The sequence below is a fragment of the Macaca mulatta genome, chromosome 11 (assembly GCF_049350105.2).
Source record: "Macaca mulatta isolate MMU2019108-1 chromosome 11, T2T-MMU8v2.0, whole genome shotgun sequence".
NCBI classification, from domain to species: Eukaryota; Metazoa; Chordata; class Mammalia; order Primates; family Cercopithecidae; genus Macaca; species Macaca mulatta.
The window spans coordinates 132,765,082-132,785,722 of NC_133416.1; the positions used below are offsets into that span (position 1 = coordinate 132,765,082).

The 20,641-nt window shown below is 48.6% G+C and overlaps 1 protein-coding gene across 8 annotated transcripts in view; it reads left to right on the plus strand.

Moving 5' to 3' along the window:
- Positions 1 to 20,641, plus strand: part of TMEM132B (transmembrane protein 132B) — a 507,637-nt gene that overhangs the window by 162,458 nt on the left and 324,538 nt on the right. Inside the window, exon 1 of one of the 8 annotated variants that reach the window (XM_077955784.1) lies at positions 17,041 to 17,100. The exons of the other annotated variants lie outside the window; for them this stretch is intronic. Within the exon in view, the coding sequence (XP_077811910.1) occupies positions 17,049 to 17,100 (52 nt within the window). The 5' untranslated portion in view covers positions 17,041 to 17,048. Of the gene's footprint in view, positions 1 to 17,040; positions 17,101 to 20,641 lie in introns of those variants that run through there. 8 annotated transcript variants of the gene reach the window in all.

Genomic DNA, 20,641 nt, shown 5'->3' on the forward strand with positions numbered 1-20,641 from the left:
TAGTCATAGAGAAACCGGGTCACCGTTACAAGACAGTGCCATTTTCATTCTAGGTTATGAGGGGAGGCAGGCAACAGCTGCTTGGGAATGGTGATTTTAAATAAAAGTTAATTGGGATTTCAATTAATTTAAGTAGACATGAAAATCATACTTTCCCAGAACACACGTGGCAGCTGACGGCAATTCCATCCTTCCAGTTTGCTCAGGTTGAAAACCTTGACGTCATCCCAGCTTCTCTCTTCCTTTCACATCCCACGTCCTATCCATCAGTGAGTTGCCACCTCTAGCTTTGAATTCCCAGGGTTCTGGCCCATCTTCTGTCTTCCACCCTGATCCAAGCCCCATTATCTCCTGCCTGGAATCTGCTGAAGCTCTTTCTAGCATCTTGCTTCTCTCATGCTTATCTCTTTCCAGTCTGTTCTCATCAAGGAGCCAGAATGAGCCTTTGAAAATGCAAATCATAGCCCACTGTCCCTCTGTACAGAACCCCAACCAAACGGCAGAGAGCGGGCAGGCCAGAGGATGTGTGGCGGGCGCAGGGAGGTTGGGTGGGGAATGTGGCCCATCGTTTTTCAATAGCATGATATTTCCTTCTGATCATCGGTCTTTTGGAAGCAGCCTAGAGAAGCTAGGCCAGATCTGACCTCCAGGAACTGCTACATGAGGGATGTTCCAGATCAGAAGGCTATTTTAGACCGAAGTAGCAGGTACATGGCATAAAGGAGTGAAGCAGGTGCTCATATACAAACAATGAGCACTCTCTCTCCGGTGCAGTAATAGGGAGTGGTGAGGACTGTGGCAAAGTGGAGAGCCTGTGCCCTGCCTGCAAGGGGGACAGCTGCTCCCAGCTCCATTCAACTGTCATCATATGAGAGTGTAGGTCTAATGCTCTCAGATCTTCCAGGTTTTCAAGAGAAACCAGAAATACAGCCCGATAGACTCTCCATATGCTGGTTTGTTAGTATCACTGTGAGCTCATGAATTTTAGCATATTTGATGGGTTTCAACCCACGGAGTCATTAGCTGTTTGGATGCTCTAAATCATCCCATCGTCGCCCAGCAGGTGCTCCTTCCAGCTGCCTTGCATGTCCTTTTGGTGCATCCCCATCAGTAAGAGCATTTTCCTACATCTTGGCACAAGATCCTCCAGATTCATCTGGTACATGTCTTGCTCTGGATGTGGGATCAGCCATTTCTTCAGGATGCCAGGGCTTGAACTCCTCATTTTTAAAGGTTAGCAAGAAATTCACGTTAAGAATGAAAAGCTCTGCTGTAGATCTGTTCCTGGGGTGCCCTCTGGGGACCTGTGGGTAGATGTCCCAGCGTCCTCTGGAGAGTCCCAGGCTGAGCGCCACCATCTCTGAGGAGGTTGGCCTCTGCTTCTGGAGCCTGCTGGGCTGATGGATGGCACAGCTAATGTATCTGGATAGTTGCATTCCACTCAGGGACAGTCACTGAGAAATGTCTAAAATGCACTCACCCTAAGAGCTGTTCCTACAGGTTTTACCTTGCAGAAATCTGTCAGGATTCAGAGTTGGCACAGTGGGCTCTGTATACTGTGGCCATTTCCCCATCCTGTTGTCTTCTGTGCTATTGAGGAGTTATGAAAGGACAGAGGGTGGGGGTGAGGGTGTCTAGAATGGGCCGTCCCTAATGAATACACCTTAAACCAACGGGGAGCTCTTCCTTTAACCCTTCTGCCTCCGCAGACAGCGGGCGCGGGATGTGTCTACCAAAGCGCCTGCTTTTCTGGAAGCCTGCACGTGCTCAGGATGTGGGCTGTGTGCATTTTTATTTGACATCTCTCGTGTGAGCTGGGAGTGAGGGTGCCTGGGTTTGAATCCTGGCGTGGCTGCGTACTGAATCTGGAATCTTGGGCAAACTGCCTAACCTTTCTGTGCCTCAGTTTCCTCATCTTAAAAATGGGGACATAGAAATACCTAGGACAGGGGCTCGTGATGATGAGTAAATGAGTCAATACATATAAATCTCTTAGAACAGTGGCTGACACCTAGTGAGGGTCAGTAAACCTTGGTTTTGAGGATGATTTGAACCTGTGTCCAGTCAGATGGAACCAATTCCTAGATAGTTATATGATCCATATATTTCTCTTTTCCTTTCTCTTTCTTGATGCCTCCTTGCTCTTTAATTCTTTCATTCCTTCTTTCCATTCTCTCTCCTCTCCTCTTCTTCCCTCTCTTCCTCCCTCCTTTCTCTTCCTTTTTTTCCCTTCCTCCCTTCCTCCTTCCCTTTTTTTTTTTTTGAGACGGAGTCTCGATCTGTCGCCCAGGCTGGACTGCAGTGGCATAATCTTGGCTCACTGCAAGCTTCGCCTCCTGGGTTCACACCATTCTCCTGCCTCAGCCTCCCGAGTAGCTGGGACTACAGGCGCCTGCCACCACACCCAGCTAATTTTTTGTATTTTTTAGTAGAGACGGTGTTTCACTGTGTTAGCCAGGATGGTCTTGATCTCCTGATCTCGTGATCTGTCCACCTCGGCCTCCCAGAGTGCTGGGATTACATCCTCCTTCCCTTTCTCTCTTCCTTCTCTTCCTCCCTTCCTTCATTTCCCACCCCCTCCCCATTCTCCCTCCCCTCCCGTTTCCCCCTCCCCTCTCCTTCCCCCTCCCCTCTCCTTCCCCCCCTTTCCTTTCCCCCCTTACCTTCTCCTCTCCCCTCCCCTCCCCTCTCCTCCCCTCCCTTCCCCTCTCCTCCCCTCCCCTCCGCTCTCCTCCCCTCCCCTCTCTCCAGTGGTTTGGGTTAATTTTCTGCCACATGCAACCCAGGCTGGCTTCACGGACATGGGACTGGAGCAGTTGCAGGGGATGCTATGCTCAGAAGGACCCCAAACTTTGTGTCATGCTCTTGAAATTCTTAAAACTTTTTGATGAAAGGCTCCTGCCTTTTCATTTTGCACGGGGCCCCGCATATGACGTAGCCAGTCCTGTGTGTCGCCAAAGTGTCCGGCCAGACGTCCTCTCTGTCAGGACATCTCTTTGTGTCTCTGTCTTCTGGTGCATGATAGGCTCTCAACAAATACCGATTGAACTCAAATCATCATCCCCAGGATCAGTGCATCTTTTTTGGCCTCTGTTCTTGTCATCCAGCACCTGCCTGGGTGGCGTGCAAACTCATGTATACTTGTGTGCAGAGAGCTTAGCTGAGTGTGTGCAGGGGATTGATTATGTTTTGTTTCTCTGAAAGTCTTGCTCCGATTCGAGGTGCAGGCTGCCACGTCCCAGCCTCTAGTCCTATGCAAACCAGCCTTGACTTCTGCGTGGGCGTCTGGAAACAGTAACGAGGTCTCACCTTCTTGGGATGTGGAGATCAGCAGCGATAGCTCCTCCAGAGTAATTGGAGGTTTTGCCGAGATTCAGTACCAACTCTAGGCAGCAGATGGGAGGCTCTTTCTTTCCTCCTTGCTCAGAAGCCTGGTTTGGAAGGCAAAGCTGCCTCCTGCCCCGAGGGCGAGGAACAGGGGAAAAGTGGTCCTGTGGGCCCCAGAGGTGGTGCTGGGCTTCCCGGGGTCTCTTGTGCTGCATTGAGGAGGTGCTTCCTGCACCCAGGCTCCGAGGGGCTCAGCTACTTCTTCCTGGAAGAGACTGAGCCAGCAGGGCTTGAACGGGGCAAATTCTCTAAGCTGGGAACCGCACGAGAGGTCGTGAACCCTCGCCAGGGAGGCACAAAGATCTTTTCTTCCAGCTCAAATGAGTGAAGTTGCCAGAGGCTGCTGTCATTTTTCAGCTAAGTCTGAGGGGTTAGGAACTGGGATGAGATGTTTCTTTCTTCAATGCTAATGACTATCTAGGTTGCCTGGCCTTGTTCTTTCAGAAATTAGAATAAAAATTAGCTGAGAAATGTCTTCTTTGTGCACAGTGCCTCTGGTGAGCACCGGCTGCCTGTGGGGGGGTCTGCGGATGCTGCTTGGAGCTGGAGGGGGCAGTCCGGGGGCACTTGCCTGTCTACACTTGCAGGCAGAGTTGGGGCTGGTTAGCTGCTCAGGTTTATTTAGTGCTCTGCTCTGGGTTTTTCCTCTCCTGTGTGCTCTAGGCAGGCTCGAGAAGGCATCCTCCTGGGCTTGCAGACTCCACCAGTGCCAGGAGCCAGGCAGCGTACGCACAGAAGGTAGTAGGTTAGGGGTTAGGGAATCAGCACAGGCGTGAATCCAACTGATGATGCTGTGTCTACGTGAAGGTGCATAATAATAGAAATTTTGTTTTGTTTTGTTTTGTTTTGAGATGGAGTCTCACTCTGTCACCCAGGCTGGAGTGCAGTGGTACAATCTTGGCTCACAGCAACCTCCGCCTCCCAGGTTCAAGTGATTCTCCTGCCTCAGCCTCCCAAGTAGCTGGGATTACAGGTGCCCACCACCACGCCTGGCTAATTTTTGTATTTTTAATAGAGATGGGGTTTCACCATGTTGGCCAGGCTGGTCTCGAACTCCTGACTTCAAGTGGTCCGCCTGCCTTGGCCTCCCAAAGTGCTGGGATTAAAGGCATGAACCACCATGCCTGGCCAATAATAGGAATTGTTAACACTGTTATTATTTTCCAGCCACTGCTCTGAATGCTTGTGTGCATCTTAACTCATGCAATCCTCACGATAGCCCTGATGCCGTGGGTACCATGATCCTTATTTTACAGATGAGGAAACTGAGGCACAGAACGATGGCATCACTTGGTCAAGGTCACACAACTAGAAGGCAGTAGAGCTGGGATTTGAGCCTCAGATTCTGTGTCACTTGCCTCTTGGTGGTTAAGGGGTGATGGGACTTGGAGTGAACAGGAGACCCCATTCCCCATCTAAAGATAGCAGTTGCTACTTGGCCAATTGTTGTCATGCACACCAGCAGTTTGCAGCCCTTGACGTCTGCCCAGCAGTGGCTCCAGAGACTGAGGATGCTCTGGAGGTGGTTATAATGGAGGTACTTAGGACAACAGGCAGGGGACCCCGGGTCACCACCCCCCGGATGTCGTGGAAATGGAAGATCAGCATCCCCTTCACCTGGCTGGCTTTTCTGGGGACACAGGTGGTCTTAGAGTAGCAGAGTTTGTCCTGGATACTGAGTTCCCTGAATATTCTCTCCAACAAGCACTCCCTTAGCTTCAAGTTGCCCAACTCAGAGGAATAGGGCTCATTACCTCCTCTTCTGTCTTTAGGTGTTGGAACATTCTTTCTACACAGATCCAAACCTGCCTCCCCATCAAGTCCATCCTAGATTCCAGGGATTACACAGGATAAATCTAATTCCTCCTCTACAGGACAATCGCTGATGTGCTTCATTGCTGCCCTGCTTGAGGCCCCTTTGAGAATAAAATCCAAGCTCCTTCTGGTGGGGATTAGGGGCAGCGGCTGCATGGCCTGCCCCTGCCCTGATTCTGAGCAGCGTCTCTTTCCACTCTTTCTTTTGCTCTATGTCAGGCATCCTAACCTTGCTTTTCCTCAATACACGAAGCTAAAGAGTTATTTTCTTTCCTTTTTAAAATGCTTTATTTTGAACCAATTTTAAATGTAGAGAAAAGCTGCAGAAAGAGTACAGAGAGGCCCTGTGTACCTTTAACCTGGCTTCCATGAAGCTGTTTTCTAGAAGGTGGTCAAAGAAGGCAGCACTGAGGAGTTGATGTGTCAGCTGAGGTCTGAGTACCGGGAGGGACTGACTGTGTAAAGACCTGGGGCAGCTCATTCCCGGAGATGGGGGGCAGGAAGCGCAAAGGTCCTGTGGCGGAATGGTGCCAGATGTCCACTAGACACGAAGTGGGGGGCTGCAGTGACGTAAGCGAGGGGGACAGAGCAGCGAGAAGGACCATCCCACAGACCGTACTACAGGCCACCGTGAGGATTTGGGCTTTTATTCTGAGTCAGATGGGAGCCATGGGAGGATTGGAAGCAGGGCAGGAGGCCTGATGTGACTTCCCTAAGGTCCCCCATAAATAAGTACATCTCCTCTTTCTCAGCCAGAGCCTTTGGCCAGGCCTTCTCTCTTTACCTACCCACCACAACCCACCTACCTCTTGTTCCTGGCAGGGTGGTGAGAGGGCTGGAAGCATAATGGGGGCTCCCCATCAAAGAATAGTGCTGCCTTCCCAACTTGGGGACAGATCCCCTTGTCATCCCTATCCTTCTCCATCATCAGCCAGGCGGAGACTCCCATCTGTTGACCTTGGGCAAGTGACTTCCCCTCTCTGTGCCTCAGTTTCCTTCTTAGATGGAGCTGATCGTAGAACCTGGGTTGTTGAGAGGATTAGAATGGGTTGGTACACCGAAAGTGATTGGAAGCACCTTGCCCGGAGTGCACACTGTGTGACTATTAGGCACGGTTGTTTAAGTTCACCTGCAGCTTCACATTCCTGCAGGTGCATCTATGTAAAAGGCTGAGTCTCCACTGCCCATCAGTCTCTGCTGTGCAAGATCACCACGCAACGGGAGCATGGATCCACTGCGCTCTCCCAGTGGGCAGAACTGAGAAGTGGGGGTGCTCCCCTTCAGTCTTTTGTCCTTGCCTTTTCCAGGGCTCGGAGTAGGACTTTGGGTTTTGGTGAGGAGTCCTGGCCTGAGTGAGGGGGTCATCATCAAAGGATAGTGCTGCCTTCCCAACGTGGGGACAGATCCCCTCATCATCTCAATCCTCCTCCATCATCAGCCTAGTGGAGTCTCCCACCTGTTGGCAAGTGACCTCCGGGGCGGGGCTTCCACCTGGAGCCTTCACATTCTGGGGCTGCCAGAAGGGGTGGCCAGTGTGACTTTGAGGGGCCCCGACCTGCCCTCCTTGCTGCATCTGGGGAGCTCTCAGTGGTTCTCTTCATCAGCTTTCTCTGTAAGGGTGTTTTTTTCCCCTTAAACAACTCAGAAACTCCACTCCTAGGTAAGTGGAAATGCAAATATAAACACGAAGACATGTGTGAGAATTGTTTCTTAAAACATTGTATATAATCACAGAAACTTGGAACCAACCTGAACTTCCAGCAGGAGAATGGATCCATATGGTATTTCCATACAATGGGATACCAAATAGTAGCAAAGTGAGTGGGTTACGGCAATGTGTGTCAATAAATGTAACTTTCGTAGACATAATGTTGGGTGGAAAATGCAAGTTGTAGAATCATAGAGTACAATACTAAGTATATAAAATCTAGAAATGATACAACGTATCTTACCTTATGTAGGCATTATATACTACAATACAAGTAAAAAAACTCACAGCATGGTGAATCCCAAGTTGAGGAAAGGGTTTACCTCTGGGGTCAGGAGGGAACTGTGGTTGGGGGGGACCACAGAGGACTTCAGCTGCGTTGGCAGTGACCTGTTTCTTTCTTTCTTTCTTTTTTTTTTTCAAATAGAACTTTTAATGAATTTATTTTTCTTCAACTTTTATCTTTAGTTCTGGGGTGCATGTGCAGGGTGTGCAGGTTTGTTACATAGGTAAATGTGTGCCATGGTGGTTTGCTGTGCCTATCAGCCCATCACCTAGGTATTAAGCCCAGAATGCATTAGCTATTTTTCCTGATGCTCTCCCTTCCCACCCCCACCTGTGACAGGCCCCAGTGTGTGTTATCCCCCACCCACCACATCCGTGTGTTCTCACCATTCAGCTCTCACTTATAAGTGAGAACATGCAGTGTTTGGTTTTCTGATCCTGTGTTAGTTTGCTGAGGATGATGGCTTCCTGCTCCATCCATATCCCTGCAAAGGACATTTCATTCCTTTTCATGGCTGCATAGTATTCCATGGTGTATGTGTACCACATTTTCTTTATCCAGTCTGCCATTGATGTGCATTTGGGTTGATTCCATGTGCAGTGACCTGTTTCTTAACTTGGATGGTTGGTCCAGGTATATTCATTGTATTATAAAAATCCTCTTGTAAAAAATATTACATAATCAATTAAAATGTTATTTGAATAACAGTTTGTATAGCTAAAAAAAAAATGAGTCTGGAAGTTAGTGGACTGGATGTCCTTAACCTCTCTTGCTGGTGTTGACCCACTGCGGTCCCCCGGTTGTCCCCAGAGGCCATGATATAATCCTGGGTTTCAGGGCAGGTGGCCCAGTGGTAAGAGCATCAGTTGGAGGTGGCTTAGGTCCTGGTTTTGTCCTGGTGAACCTTGGATAAGAGTTGTGTCCCCTCTGAATGTCAATTTCCTCAGTTGTAAAATGGGGAGAATTTTGTCCCTTTGACTACGGCTCCCGGGGCTGGTGGGAGGATTTGCAGAGATGGTGGCACATGTAGCGTGTTTAGCTCAGAGCCGGTGGCAGTGTACTATGAACAACACATAGTAGATGCTGTTAATGATGATAGTGAACAATCGTTCCATCCACACAGTTAGAGGGACAGGCAGAGGATGAGGGGAGAAATAATGAGAACTCGGCTCTCCAGTATGGGTCCCAACGCCTCCACGTTAACGAGGCTGCCATCTTATGTTCAAACCCCAGGAGGACTGGTTGGTTTTGAGCCACACTGACTGGAAGCCTCTCTTCTGCTCTGGCCACACACCCTGCTGCCCTTCATGTGGCTACAGACTAACCCTGACCCATCACAGATCCACAGCTGATGGTGACCTCAGACTACCCTCCCCACCCCGCTGAGATGGGCACTGACTCTCTGGTTCCCCTCAGGGCTGGGCTGGGCTGCCTTCCTTCTTGTTGACTCAGAATGGGGTCGGGGGCAGCCTGTCCACCCTCTGATCTGGGGTAAGCCTTTCTCTCTGAGGATAGAGAGGCTGGACCCCAGAGGGCAGGGGCTGTGTCCAAACCAAGAGAGAGTGGACAGAGGTGCTTGCTATACTGCAGCTGTTTGGCCTGAGATGTCCCCAAAGCAGAGCCTTTTCAGGAACATTTATGTTCCTTTTTGTCATGAAAGTGGGGTCTGTCCACTTGGTCACTTGTTATGCGCTGGGTGCAAGAATTTCTCTTGCATAACAATTAGTGTAACAGGAATGCATACACTCCTGGCTCACCTGAGTTTTGATTGAGAGGAAGCAGCCTTGTTGGTGGAGTAATTCTCAAGCTTTTGACACCAGACAGTTTGGATTTATGGACATTGTCTAAGGAAGCCGGCAGCCCACACCTGGAGATCTCAGGGAATGGGAAGCTGAGGCTGGGGCCACTCTTCCCTTTACAGATGAGAGCCCCAGGTACTATGGGAAGCTGAGAGCTTCTTGTCCAGATAACCCTGAGGGAGCACCCACGGTCTTGATGGGACATTATCTCAGCATTGTATCACCCTCTTTCTCATTTGCCTGAGAACTAGATCTGGGATATCATGTCCTGGCAGGTGGAATCCTGTTTTCTCAACCCTCTAAAAAGCTAGACACCCCCTTTATTATCATACAGGACACAGTTTGATGATGGGACGGTTTGTCTAGAAATCCTGAGAAGAGATTCTATTAGTAAGAGCATTTTTGGTTTCAAGAGATAGAAAACATTAAACAGGGAAAATGGGAATGCTATTGACTCATGTAGTTGAAAAGCAGAGAGCTACAGCTTCAGGTATGGCTTGATCCAGGGGTTCAAATAGTGTTACCAGGATCCAGTATCTTTCTTTGTCTTGCACTTCCTCTGAGGATTGGCTTAATTTTACACATTCACATGGGGGATAAGATATCTCCATAGTAAAGCCCAGTGGCAATAAAGAATTCTCATCACATGTTTCAAGCAGAAATCCTACGCCTTATTCCCGCTGACCTACATTGGGTCTCTGATTGGCTGGGCTTGGATCAGGTACTCATTCTTGTAAATGAGGGTGGAATTGCCACTGCCTGAAACATGGGAGAGAGGGAGGAGAAGGTAGTTCCCAAAGAAAAACTGGGGTGCAGTTACCAGGAGGGGGATGGATACCGAGGGGCTCAATTATCACATAGGTCCAGTGATCAGAAGGGAGCCACTGGCCAGGTGCGGTGGCTCACACCTGTAATCCCAGCCCTCTGGGAGGCAGAGGTGGGAGGATCGCTTGAGTCCAGGAGTTCAAGACCAGCCTGGGCAACATAGTGAGACCCTGTCTCTACAAAATATAAACAAAATTAGCTGGGCGTGATGGCTTGTGCCCATAGTTCCAGCTACTTGGGAGACTGAGGTGGGAGGATCACTTGCACCTGGGAGGTCGAGGGCTGCAGTGATCCCTGACTGTGCCACTGAACTCCAGCCTGGGCAGTAGAGCAAGACCCTGCCTTAAAAAAAAAAAGACAAAAGAAGCCACCGGTCTAGGGCACCACAATTCACCTTTTCTACAAGGACTGGCCTCCCTTGCCTGGACTCTCTTGTGATGTCTCTGGGTCCTACACTGAGCTTTGGCCTTTTGGGGGCTGGCTTGGAGCCTCACCGTCCTGCTGGAGCCCCTCATGTAACTGTATCAACAATGGCCCAGCTGGCGAGGAGGTCTGATCCAGCAGCCTCATTCATGCAGGCACCAGAGAGAAAATAGGAGCAAATAAATTGCTGGCCTACGTTAAATTTAGACTTATTCTGTTGGAGCTAATTGTAATCTTTATTTGGTCCCAAGTGATTCATTCTTATCGCTCTTATTATAGCTGAGAAAATTAATTTTTATTCTACCATAAAGGTGGCTGTAATAATCTGGGTTCAGGGAGGGGGATTACTTTAATAAGATTTGCCAGCAGGCTTTGAAACAGTCAGCTTTTATTAGCATGTGGAACCGGCCTGTTGCACTGGAGTGGACGTTAGGGGGTCCCGGTGGGATTGCCGGGGTGAGCTTGGCTAGGAGAAGGACAGGTTTGTTTGCTCTTTAAAGAGCTCAGGCCTGTTTCCATGCCTGTGTTTAAGTACAGGAACGGCGCCACAAGGCGGGAGCTGAGTTGACCTCAGTCTTTGGCTGATTTAAATGGAAACAAATGCATTTAAATGAACTATGAGCCTGCTCTCAAAACACCATGCACCATAGGGACAAGGGAAAATGCTCTCAGGTCAGGCTGGTCTTAGACATTGGGACTGCGGGGAATATGGAAAGCAACACACTGTCTAGAAGGAGCAGATGTTGTGCACCCATTATCTTTCTATTTGTGATTCCAGATTCCAAAACCTCTGAAAACCAAAATGTTTTTGGTAAATTTTCAGCAGACCCATCGGGTGGTAGAACCTCACCTGAGCTCGTTTATAACTTCATTTGTTCCACGTAAGAGGAAGGCTCTTATCTTTGACTTGGAACCACTGGTGTGTGGATTTAAAGATGCTACCCCAGGCCCCACTGAAGGTGCTACTGATATTCAGCATATGCATTGGTCTTGCCTGTCTAAATCAGAAAAATTAGGAATGGAGAGTTCTGGAAAAGAGGTGCTGGATCTGGATACATGCAATGTAGACCAAAGAAGTGGTAGATTTTTCTGATTTTGGGGGAGAGAAACCAGAGGTCCTAACTGTTATGTGACATCTCTCAATTTCGATTTGTTACCGAGCCAAACTTTTACATTTTATGTTTTGAAGACAGAAAATATCCCCAATACTGTTAGTCATTAGGAAAAGGCAAATTAATACCATAATGAGATACCACTGCACAACCAATGGAATGACTAAAATGAAAAACCTGGCGATACCAAGTTTTGGCAAGGATGTGGAGAAACTGTAATCCTCTATGTACTGATGGGAATGTAAAATGGTGTAGTCACTTTTGAAAATGAGTCATTTTTTTTTTTTTGACGGAGTTTTGTTCTTGTTGCTCAGGCCGTAGTACAGTGGCGTGATCTCGGCTCACTGCAACTTCCACCTCCCAGGTTCAAGCGATTCCTCTGCCTCAGCTTCCCAAGTAGCTGGGATTCCAGGTGTGCACCACCATGCCCAGATAATTTTTTGTATTTTTAGTAGAGGTAGCATTTCACTATGTCGGCCAGGCTCATCTCAAACTCCTGATCTCAGGTGATCCACCCACCTTGGCCTTCTAAAGTGTTCGGATTATAGGTGTGAGCCACCAAGCTCCCCTGGTTCATCAGTTTGCTTAAAAGTTAAGATATACCACCATATGACCCATTCATTCCACTGCTAGATTTCTACCTAAAAAAAAAGACCTGTTTATAAATGTTTATTTGTCATTGCCCCAAACTGGAAACAACCTAAGTGTCCATCAACTAGTGAATGCATGAACACCCTTTAGGACACCCACACAATGGAATAAAAAGGCACGAACTACTGATAAATATAATAACATTGGTGACTTATCAATTATTATGCCAAATAAAAGAAGCTGGGCACAAAGGTCTCCATATTGTTGTTGATATGGTTTGACTGTGTCCCCACCCAAATCTCATCTTGAATTGTAGCTCTCATAATCCCCCCATGTGTCATAGGAGGGACGTGGTGGGAGGTAATTGAATCATGGGGGCAGGTTTTTCCTGTGCAGTTCTTGTGATAGTGAATAAGTCTCACGAGATCTGATGGTTTTATAAAGGGCAGTTCCCCTGCACACATTCTGTTGCCTGCCCCCACGTAAGGTGTGCCTTTGTTCCTCCTTCACCTTCCACCATGATTGTGAGGCCTCCCCTGCCATGTGGAACTGTGAGTCCATTGAACCTCTTTTTCTTTATAAATTGCCCAGTCTTGGGTAATTAGTAGCATGAGAACAGACTAATACATAAATCTACACATGTATATGGATATCTAGATCATTCAAGCCTGCAGAGACAAAAGTGGATTAATAGTTGCCAGGGCTGTGAGTGGGAAGAGGGATTACCTGTCAGTGAACACAGGGAGCTTTTGGGGTATAGGAAGTATTCTAAAACTAAATTGTGGCAATGGTTGCACAACTTTGTAGCTAAACTCATCAAACCATACGCTTTAAATGGGTACATTTTATTGGATGCCAAGTATACCTGAACAAAACTGTTAAAATATTCAAAGACATAACGCATTCATATGGTTCAAATTTCAAAAAGTATAAAAGTGATTATAATGTAAAAAATTCCATCTTACCCTCAGCAATCCAGTTTTCTTTTGCACAGGTAGTCAAAATGATTAGCATTTCCCTCCAGTGTGTTCAGAGATATTTCATGCATAGAAAAGCATAGAAATGTACTTTTCTATGCATATATATATATATATGCTGTATATATTTCCCTATGTATAATTTGCTTTGCCTTCATAGACAGTAGCAAACCATGAGTACTGTTTGGTACCTTGTTTTTTTCCACTTAACACACAGTTTGTCTGGAGAAACTTCTCTGACATAAAGAGCTGTGTTTTTTTCAAGTGCTGTCCTTCCACATTCTATCGTGTGGCTGGCCCATAGGTTGTATTGTCACTCCTCGATTGATGGACACTGGCTTGGTTCTAGTCTTTTGCCACTGCAAAAATGACTGGCCAGGGTGCACTGCCTCACACTGTAATCCCAGCACTTTGGGAGGCCAAGACAGACAAATCACCTGAGGTCAGGAGTTCAAGACCAGCCTGGCCAAAATGGTGAAACCCTGTCTCTACTGAAAATACAAAAAATTAGCCAGGCGTGGTGGCAGGTGCCTGCAGTGTCAGCTACTTGGGAGGCTGAGGCAGGAGAATTGCTTGAACCTGGGAGGCGGAGGTTGCAGCGAGCTGAGATTGCATCATTGCACTCCAGCTTGGGCAACAAAGCGAGACTCTGCCTCAAAAAACCAAAACCAAAACAAATAAAAAACAAAAAGACTGGCCAGATTCTCTACCCTCTCTCTGCCTCTCAGCAACTTTCTTTGTTTGTTTGTTTTTTTTTTTGAGACAGGGTCCCGTTCTGTTGCCCAAGCTGGAGTGCAGTGGCACCATCTCAGCTCACCGCAACCTCTGCCTCCGCGGTTCAAGCAATTCTCCTGGCTCAGCCTCCCGAGTAGCTGGGATTACAGGTGCACACCACCATGCCTGGCTAATTTCTGTATTTTCAGTAGAGACAGGGTTTTGCCACGTTGGCCAGGCTGCTCTCCAACTCCTGACCTCAGGTGGTCTGCCCGCCTCCGCCTTCCAAAGTGTTAGGATTACAGGCGTGAGCCACCGTACCGGGCTTCTTGTTTCTTAATGAAGCAAATGATAGTGCCTACCTACCTCATAGAGTTATAAGGATGAAAGGAGCTCATGTATACAAAGGCATTCACAGGGCCTGGCACCCAGAAAAATCATGTAAGCATTATAGAAAGTAAGCCAGGGAGCTCCAACCGGAAAGTTGGAAACAACCCCCACAACTGTGAAATTTCCTTAGAAACACACACACACACACACACACACACACACACACACAAAAACATACATACACACACACACACACGCACGCACACACACACAAACACGCACGCACACACACACAGACACACACAGACACACACAGACACACACATACATACACATACAGACACATACACATACACATACGCACGCACACACACACAAACACGCACACACACACACATACACATACGCACACATATGCACGTGTGCGCGCACACAAACACGCACACACACATACACATACACACATATGCGCGCACGCACACACACACACACAATGGGGGCAGGGAAAGAATGCAAGAGGTGAACACTTTCTTAACATAAAAATGAGCTAACTTCAAATCAGAGAAATGGAGGCCTCATGTTTCCAGAATTCTCTGCAAAAATGTCAAATCTCTGATCAATAACTTTAAAATGCCACAATCGGTGCGTTCAAATAATTCTTTGAAGTCCTAGTAAATAAATATATTGACAAACAAATTAATTGCCCATCACCTCTCCAATGTTGTCATTACTTCCAAACAGTTAGATCCAAAATAAGGTGGTCTGCACCGGAAAGGTGCTAGTAGAATTATTGCTTCCACGAAGATCCTTGCAGGTGTCTCACGTCACGCGTGTGCAGGTATATTCATAGGATAAGTTCTGAGAAGAAGAATTAATCAAAAGGTGTGTGCAGATTAATTTTGGATAGATTTTGCCAAATTATCAATTTTACTCCCTAGAGCAGGGTTCCCCAACCTCTCGGCCACGGACTGGTACTGGTCTGTGGCCTGTTAGGAACCGGGCCACACAGCAGCAGGCTAGCAAGCGTTACTGCCTGAACTCTGCCTCCGGTCAGATCAGCGGCAGCGTTAGAGACTCATAGGAGCCCAAACCCTATTGTGAACTGTGCATGTGAGGGATCTAGGTTGTGTTCCCCTTATGACGTGGAACAGTTTCATCCTGAAACCATCCCTGCCCTCCACCCTCCATGGAAAACTTGCCTTTCAGGAAACTGATCTCTGGTGCCAAAAAGGTTGGGGACCACTGCCCTAGAGTGACAATTGAGATCGTGTTCCCTTAGCTACCTTAGACTCCAAAAGTCTGGTCTTTGGATCCTTTCGGCTTGAAAGGTGAGATGTGGACGTGGCAATCTCTTAGTTTTGGGGGAAAACAATCCAGCTTCAACGGGGCTCAAACAAAACTCCGTTGGGCCAGTTCCTGCCCTGGGCCCATTGGTGTAGACAGTGGTTACCTGCCTGCAACTCAAAACAGAGAGCTCTTCTGGCATCGTTTCCACTGAGATAGCTGATAACAAGGGGTAGATGTCGTAGCCTGAGGCACCAGTTCCATTGTATTTACAATTTTTGCAAATTGAGTAAGTCATGCCAGCGGTTTCTCAGGACACATCTGCCAGTTGCTTACATTTTTCACAGGCCCAGAACATGTGGGTAAGGTAAAGACGCAAACACACAAAACCCAGAAAAAAGCACAGCATCCCAGCTGACAAGAAGCCTTTTGAATTCTCATCAAAACATGAGCCTTTGATGCCCCTAGAATGCGTGGCCGTGGGAGCAGCAGCCTCAAACCAGGCAGGAGCGAGGACTTTCAAAGCAGCGCCCAGGGGAAATGGGACGCTTTCCGGTGCAAACTGCCTTGTTTTGGATCTAATTGTTTGGAAGTAATGACAATATCGGAGAAGTGATTAGCAATTAATCTGTTTGTCAATATATTTATTTACTAAGTCTTCAAAGAATTATTATTTGAACGCACGGATTGTGGCATTTGAAAGTTATTGATCAGAGATTTGACATTTTTGCAGAGAATTCTGGAAACATGAGGCCTCCATTTTTCTGATCTGAAGTTGGCTCATTTTTACATTAAGAAGGTGTTCACCTCTTGCATTCTTTCCCAGCCCCCGTGTGTGTGTGTGTGTGTGCGCGCGTGTGCGTGTGAGTCTGTGTGTGTGTGTGTATGTGTATGTCTTTTAAGAACTTTCTGTTTTGTTGTTGTTGTCTCCAGCCTTTCAGGTGGAGCTCTCTGGCTTACTAGCTTCTAGTGGGAGTTCCTCTTCTTTCTGTGCAGGTCATAGGACCACATGGGATGCTGTGGATTCTCTCCTGGGCCTCATGGAATGAGTTGTGGCTCTACAATCGTATCAGATGGAGCAGTTTGACCCAGGAGCTCGGACTGTGTGAGGACCGAGTTTCTTTGACTTCCTGGTTTGCTTTTCATGGTGTTGAGCCCACTCCAGGGCCCTGCAGCTCTGAGCTCCCCACACAGCACAGTGACATTTGGGGGTTTCAGGCCTCCAACCTCCTACCACGCTGTTCACGGGGAGAGGGGGACGCTCCAGGGAGCCTCTGCACAAACCCAGTGTCTCTCTCTCTCCCCTAGTGACCTGCCCTAGGTCACATGCCCAGTTATGACCAAATCAAGGTTCTCCACAAAGGGAGAGAAGAGTGTAGACATTGGGGAGGCGACCAACAAATGCCTGATAAGAAGAAAAGAACTCTGAGGAGCTCAGCACTTGGCCTGTCCCCGTGCCTTTGAGCTTTAGAGGATTCATTGTGTGATCCGATGATTGCTTTTGGGGAGGAGAATTACTCTCTTCTGAAGTGACTGGTCTCATGCTAGACAAGACCTGTCAGTATTCCAGACTTGGTTGAAAAAGCCACTTGCCCTCCTTGCTGACCTGTTTCCAATGAAGACGATATGAGCTCAAAATGGAGCATATGAGCTCTGACATTCTGTTGTCCTGGCAACCTGTATGATAAACATCGGCTTAATGCTATTTGATGGGGGAGGTGGGAATTAGGAACCGGGAGGGCGTTGAACAAAGCTGAAGATTTGGTGCCATCACCTCAGCTCCAGACTCTACAGGAAATGTTTGGTTCAGCATCCAGAGTGGACACCACTGTGGTCTGCACCGGGGGAGGTTGGAAGGGAATGACCTGGTACAACCAGGAGAGGGATGGGACCGGACCCAAGGGGAGGGTTCGCTATGTCCTATTCAGATTCTCCCTTTGAAGCAAACTTCTTGAAAGAGTTGCCTGTTCTTTGTGTACCCCTTCCTCTTGTCCTGCTCACTCATCGTGCTTCTTGCCACCCTGTTGCCATGGAAGCTGTGGCCGCCAAGGCTGTTGCCACATGCAGGGGCCACTTCTCCAGGCTTGGCTTTTTTGCGGCTCAGCGGCACTGATGAGAGTGATGTCTCCCTCCTTCTCGTGTTCCCAGGGTCTCCCTGCCTTCTCCAACACCTGCTCTCCCTTCCCTCTTTCTCCCTGGATGCCCCCTGAGCCTTCTCTGCAGGCTTGCCCCCTGCCAGACCCTTCCACCAAAGCCTCTCTCCACCAAGGCTCTCTTTCCCTCCTCTCTTTCCCACTCTGCACGTTTCTCTTTGGGCCACTTTTCCCAATGGCTTCTGTCACCACTTGTCTTCAGCTGACACCCAAATCTCCCTCTAGCTCACAGGTCTCTCCTGAGCTCCAGCATCAGCATCTAACTCATTTCTACATGGGGGCCCACAAATATCAAAAACTAAATACATCCCAAGCAGAGCTCATCACCTTCTCCCAAATACTGACCTCCCTTGTCCCAGTGATGGGTCCACCCTTGTGCCCAAGACTAAGCTCAAAAGGCCTCTTCGTCTTTTCTTGCCTCTCAGCACCCTCTCCCCTCCCACCATAGCTAATCGATGTCCAAGTCCTACCACTGTCTCTTCATTTCCTTTCCATCCTGGCGGCCCTTTCTGCAGTAGAGGCTGTGGTGAGTTTGAGGATTTTAGGCCCAATCAGGAACAGTGAGCTTTACTTGGGCAGCACGTTGACAGGTTCCATGCGGGGGACGTCTCCTACAGCAGGAGACCTTCCAGAGACTGTGGCCATCACCTGGGCCACCAGCCAACCAGGAAGGGAAGAAGGAACTCCTGGGGAAAAGGAGAGCTAGAGAGGGGGCTTAAGTGTCCAGGCCACACAGCAGGACCATGGGTTGCCTCTGGGCCAGGGGGCTCCAAGGGGCAGCAGCTGTCTAGAGTCTTCTATTGTCCACGGTTTTTGAAAAAATCTGTGGTTGGTCGATGCTGGGTGCAGTTTCTCAGGATATATAAAGCAGGTGGGCTCTACATAGCTAAAAATCGGCTTATTTGGGCTACATTGAAAACAATGGGTTGTGTAAAATTTGGATTTTGGCCCCGGGGGTCTTGGAGAATGGATGGCCCTAACCCACTCTGAAGAAGTAAACGGGCCAGTCTACAAGGACTGTCTTTGGCCCGTTTGTAAAACAAAGTCACCCTCCCCTCAGGGATGGGCCATCACGTTCATTTTCCTGTCTTGGCCTTTCCTGCTTTTAGTCCATTCTCCATAATAGCAGAGTGATGTCTTAACCGTGTTATATCAAATGGTGCTGTGAACCTGGGACCTCAGTCACTCTGGTGGCTTCCCGTTACCCCAGGATAAAGTCCAAACACAATGCAGTGACCTCCGCCAGCCCTGAAGGACGTGCCCTTTCCTCCCTTTCCAGTCCAGCATGGTGCCCTTACCCCTGCCCAGCCACCAGACCCTCGCAGCTACAGCACTGTTCTGCGTTCTCCTGCGCATGCTGTTTCCTCTGCTGGGAGCCTTCTTCCCGCCCTGGGGCCTGGCTATTCCAGGTGTCCTTTGGCTACTGTGTTTGTCTCCTGGGGCATCGATCATACATGTATTCTCCTTTGAAGGGAAGATGTCCAAAATCAAGGTGTTGGCAGAGCCATACTTGCTCTGAAGGCTCTAGGGGAGGGAGGATCCTTCCTGCCTCTTCCAGCTTCTGGTGGCTCCAGGCATTCCTTGGCTGTGGCCTCATCACTCCATTTTCACATGACCTTCCCTGTCTCTATTCTGTCATCTGCTTCTAAGGACACCAGTCATTGGATTTAAAGTCTGCCCTTATCCAATATGACCTGCTTATGTTATCAAAGACCCTATTTCCAAGTAAGGTTCCAGGTGGATGTGTTTTGGGGGCACCATTCAATGAACTACAGGTCCTGTCTCTTCTGGCTTCATCAGGACTGCACTGGGGCCTCTCCTCAGTACATTTGCCCTCATGACTCTTGCTTTTCTTTACTGGAATAGCTTGTTCATTCTTCTACTCTAAACTAGTCTAAAATCTGGGAGGACAGTGTTGCTTTGCTGTATTCTCCCTGCAACTTCAGTGCTGGGCACAGGACTGGCTCTTAATGGGTACTGAGTGAACACTGTTATGGACTTAATGTTCACATTCTACCCCACCCCCGAACGTATTTGCTGAACCCCTAATCTCCAGTGTGATGGTATCAGGAGGTGGAGCCCTCGAGGGGTAATTAGATTTAGGTGAGGTTGCGAGGGTGGTCCCCATGAGTGCTTTTATAAATAGAGGAAGAAGCACCAGTGCTTCCTCCCTCATGCGAGGATACGGCAAGAACGCGTGTCCATAAGGAAGAAGGCATGCACCGGACATCAAATCTGCTGGCACCTTGATCTTGGTGTTCCAGCCTCTAGAACTGTGGGAAATGAATGTCTGTTGTTGAAACCTCCCAGCCTATGATGGATTTGTTATAGCTGTCCAATGCGAGTTAGACAAATGAGTGTGCCTGATCCATCCCATTGAATGCAACAGAACCCCAGGAAGCAGATGGTATTCCTGTCTTGCTAAGTGGGGCTGAGTCACTCACCAGGCAACCCAGCCAGGCAAGAGGCAGGCTGACCTTCTAGCCCAAGCCTCCTTCTCTAGAACCCCAGCTCCCTCCACCCTTGGGTCTGGGGTCCTATGAGGGACTGACTTGAGGAGGATATTAAGGTCTGAGTGGCTTTTGGCTGGAATGAGATGGGACAATGGGCTGGTTACTTCCCTGGGACGATTCCCTAACAGATGTCTCAGAGCTGACGTGGCTTTGTCCTCAAGCCACTCATTGTCACCGACACAGGCTGTATTCATCTCTCTTGAGATTGGCCTTTTAAAGCGTTCCCCCAGCCCCAGCCCCTGGACACTCAGGTGGTCAATGAAAGGGAACAACAGGAACAGCTTTCAAGCCAGGGACTAGAGATTTTCCCTGTGGAGTGAATACCTCTGAACACAAAGGGAAGAAAAGCCCTTTCATAAAACTACCTGATCTTCACTGGAAGGAATGCGACAGATACAGGCAAAAATCAGTTCTCCACTTTGTGATTTCTCAGGGTGAGGGAAGTGGACAAAGGGAAGGGGAGAGAGGGTTTCAATGCAGTGGCCCTGCTGGCAGCCTGTGGTCATTGTTCGGCGGCTGTCCCTGTGGTCCGATGATCTGTGTCATACTGGACTGATGGAAAACCCAGGTGTTTCTCCGGGTCATGGGATGCGTGTGGTGTGGGTGCGTCCCCGCTTCCAAATGGAATTTCATGTTCTTCCGGAGCACAGAGAACCCACACGGTGCTGGCTGCCTGCCGCCTGTTGTCTCCTCTGTCTAGGTTGGTGGTTTGGGAACAGTGACT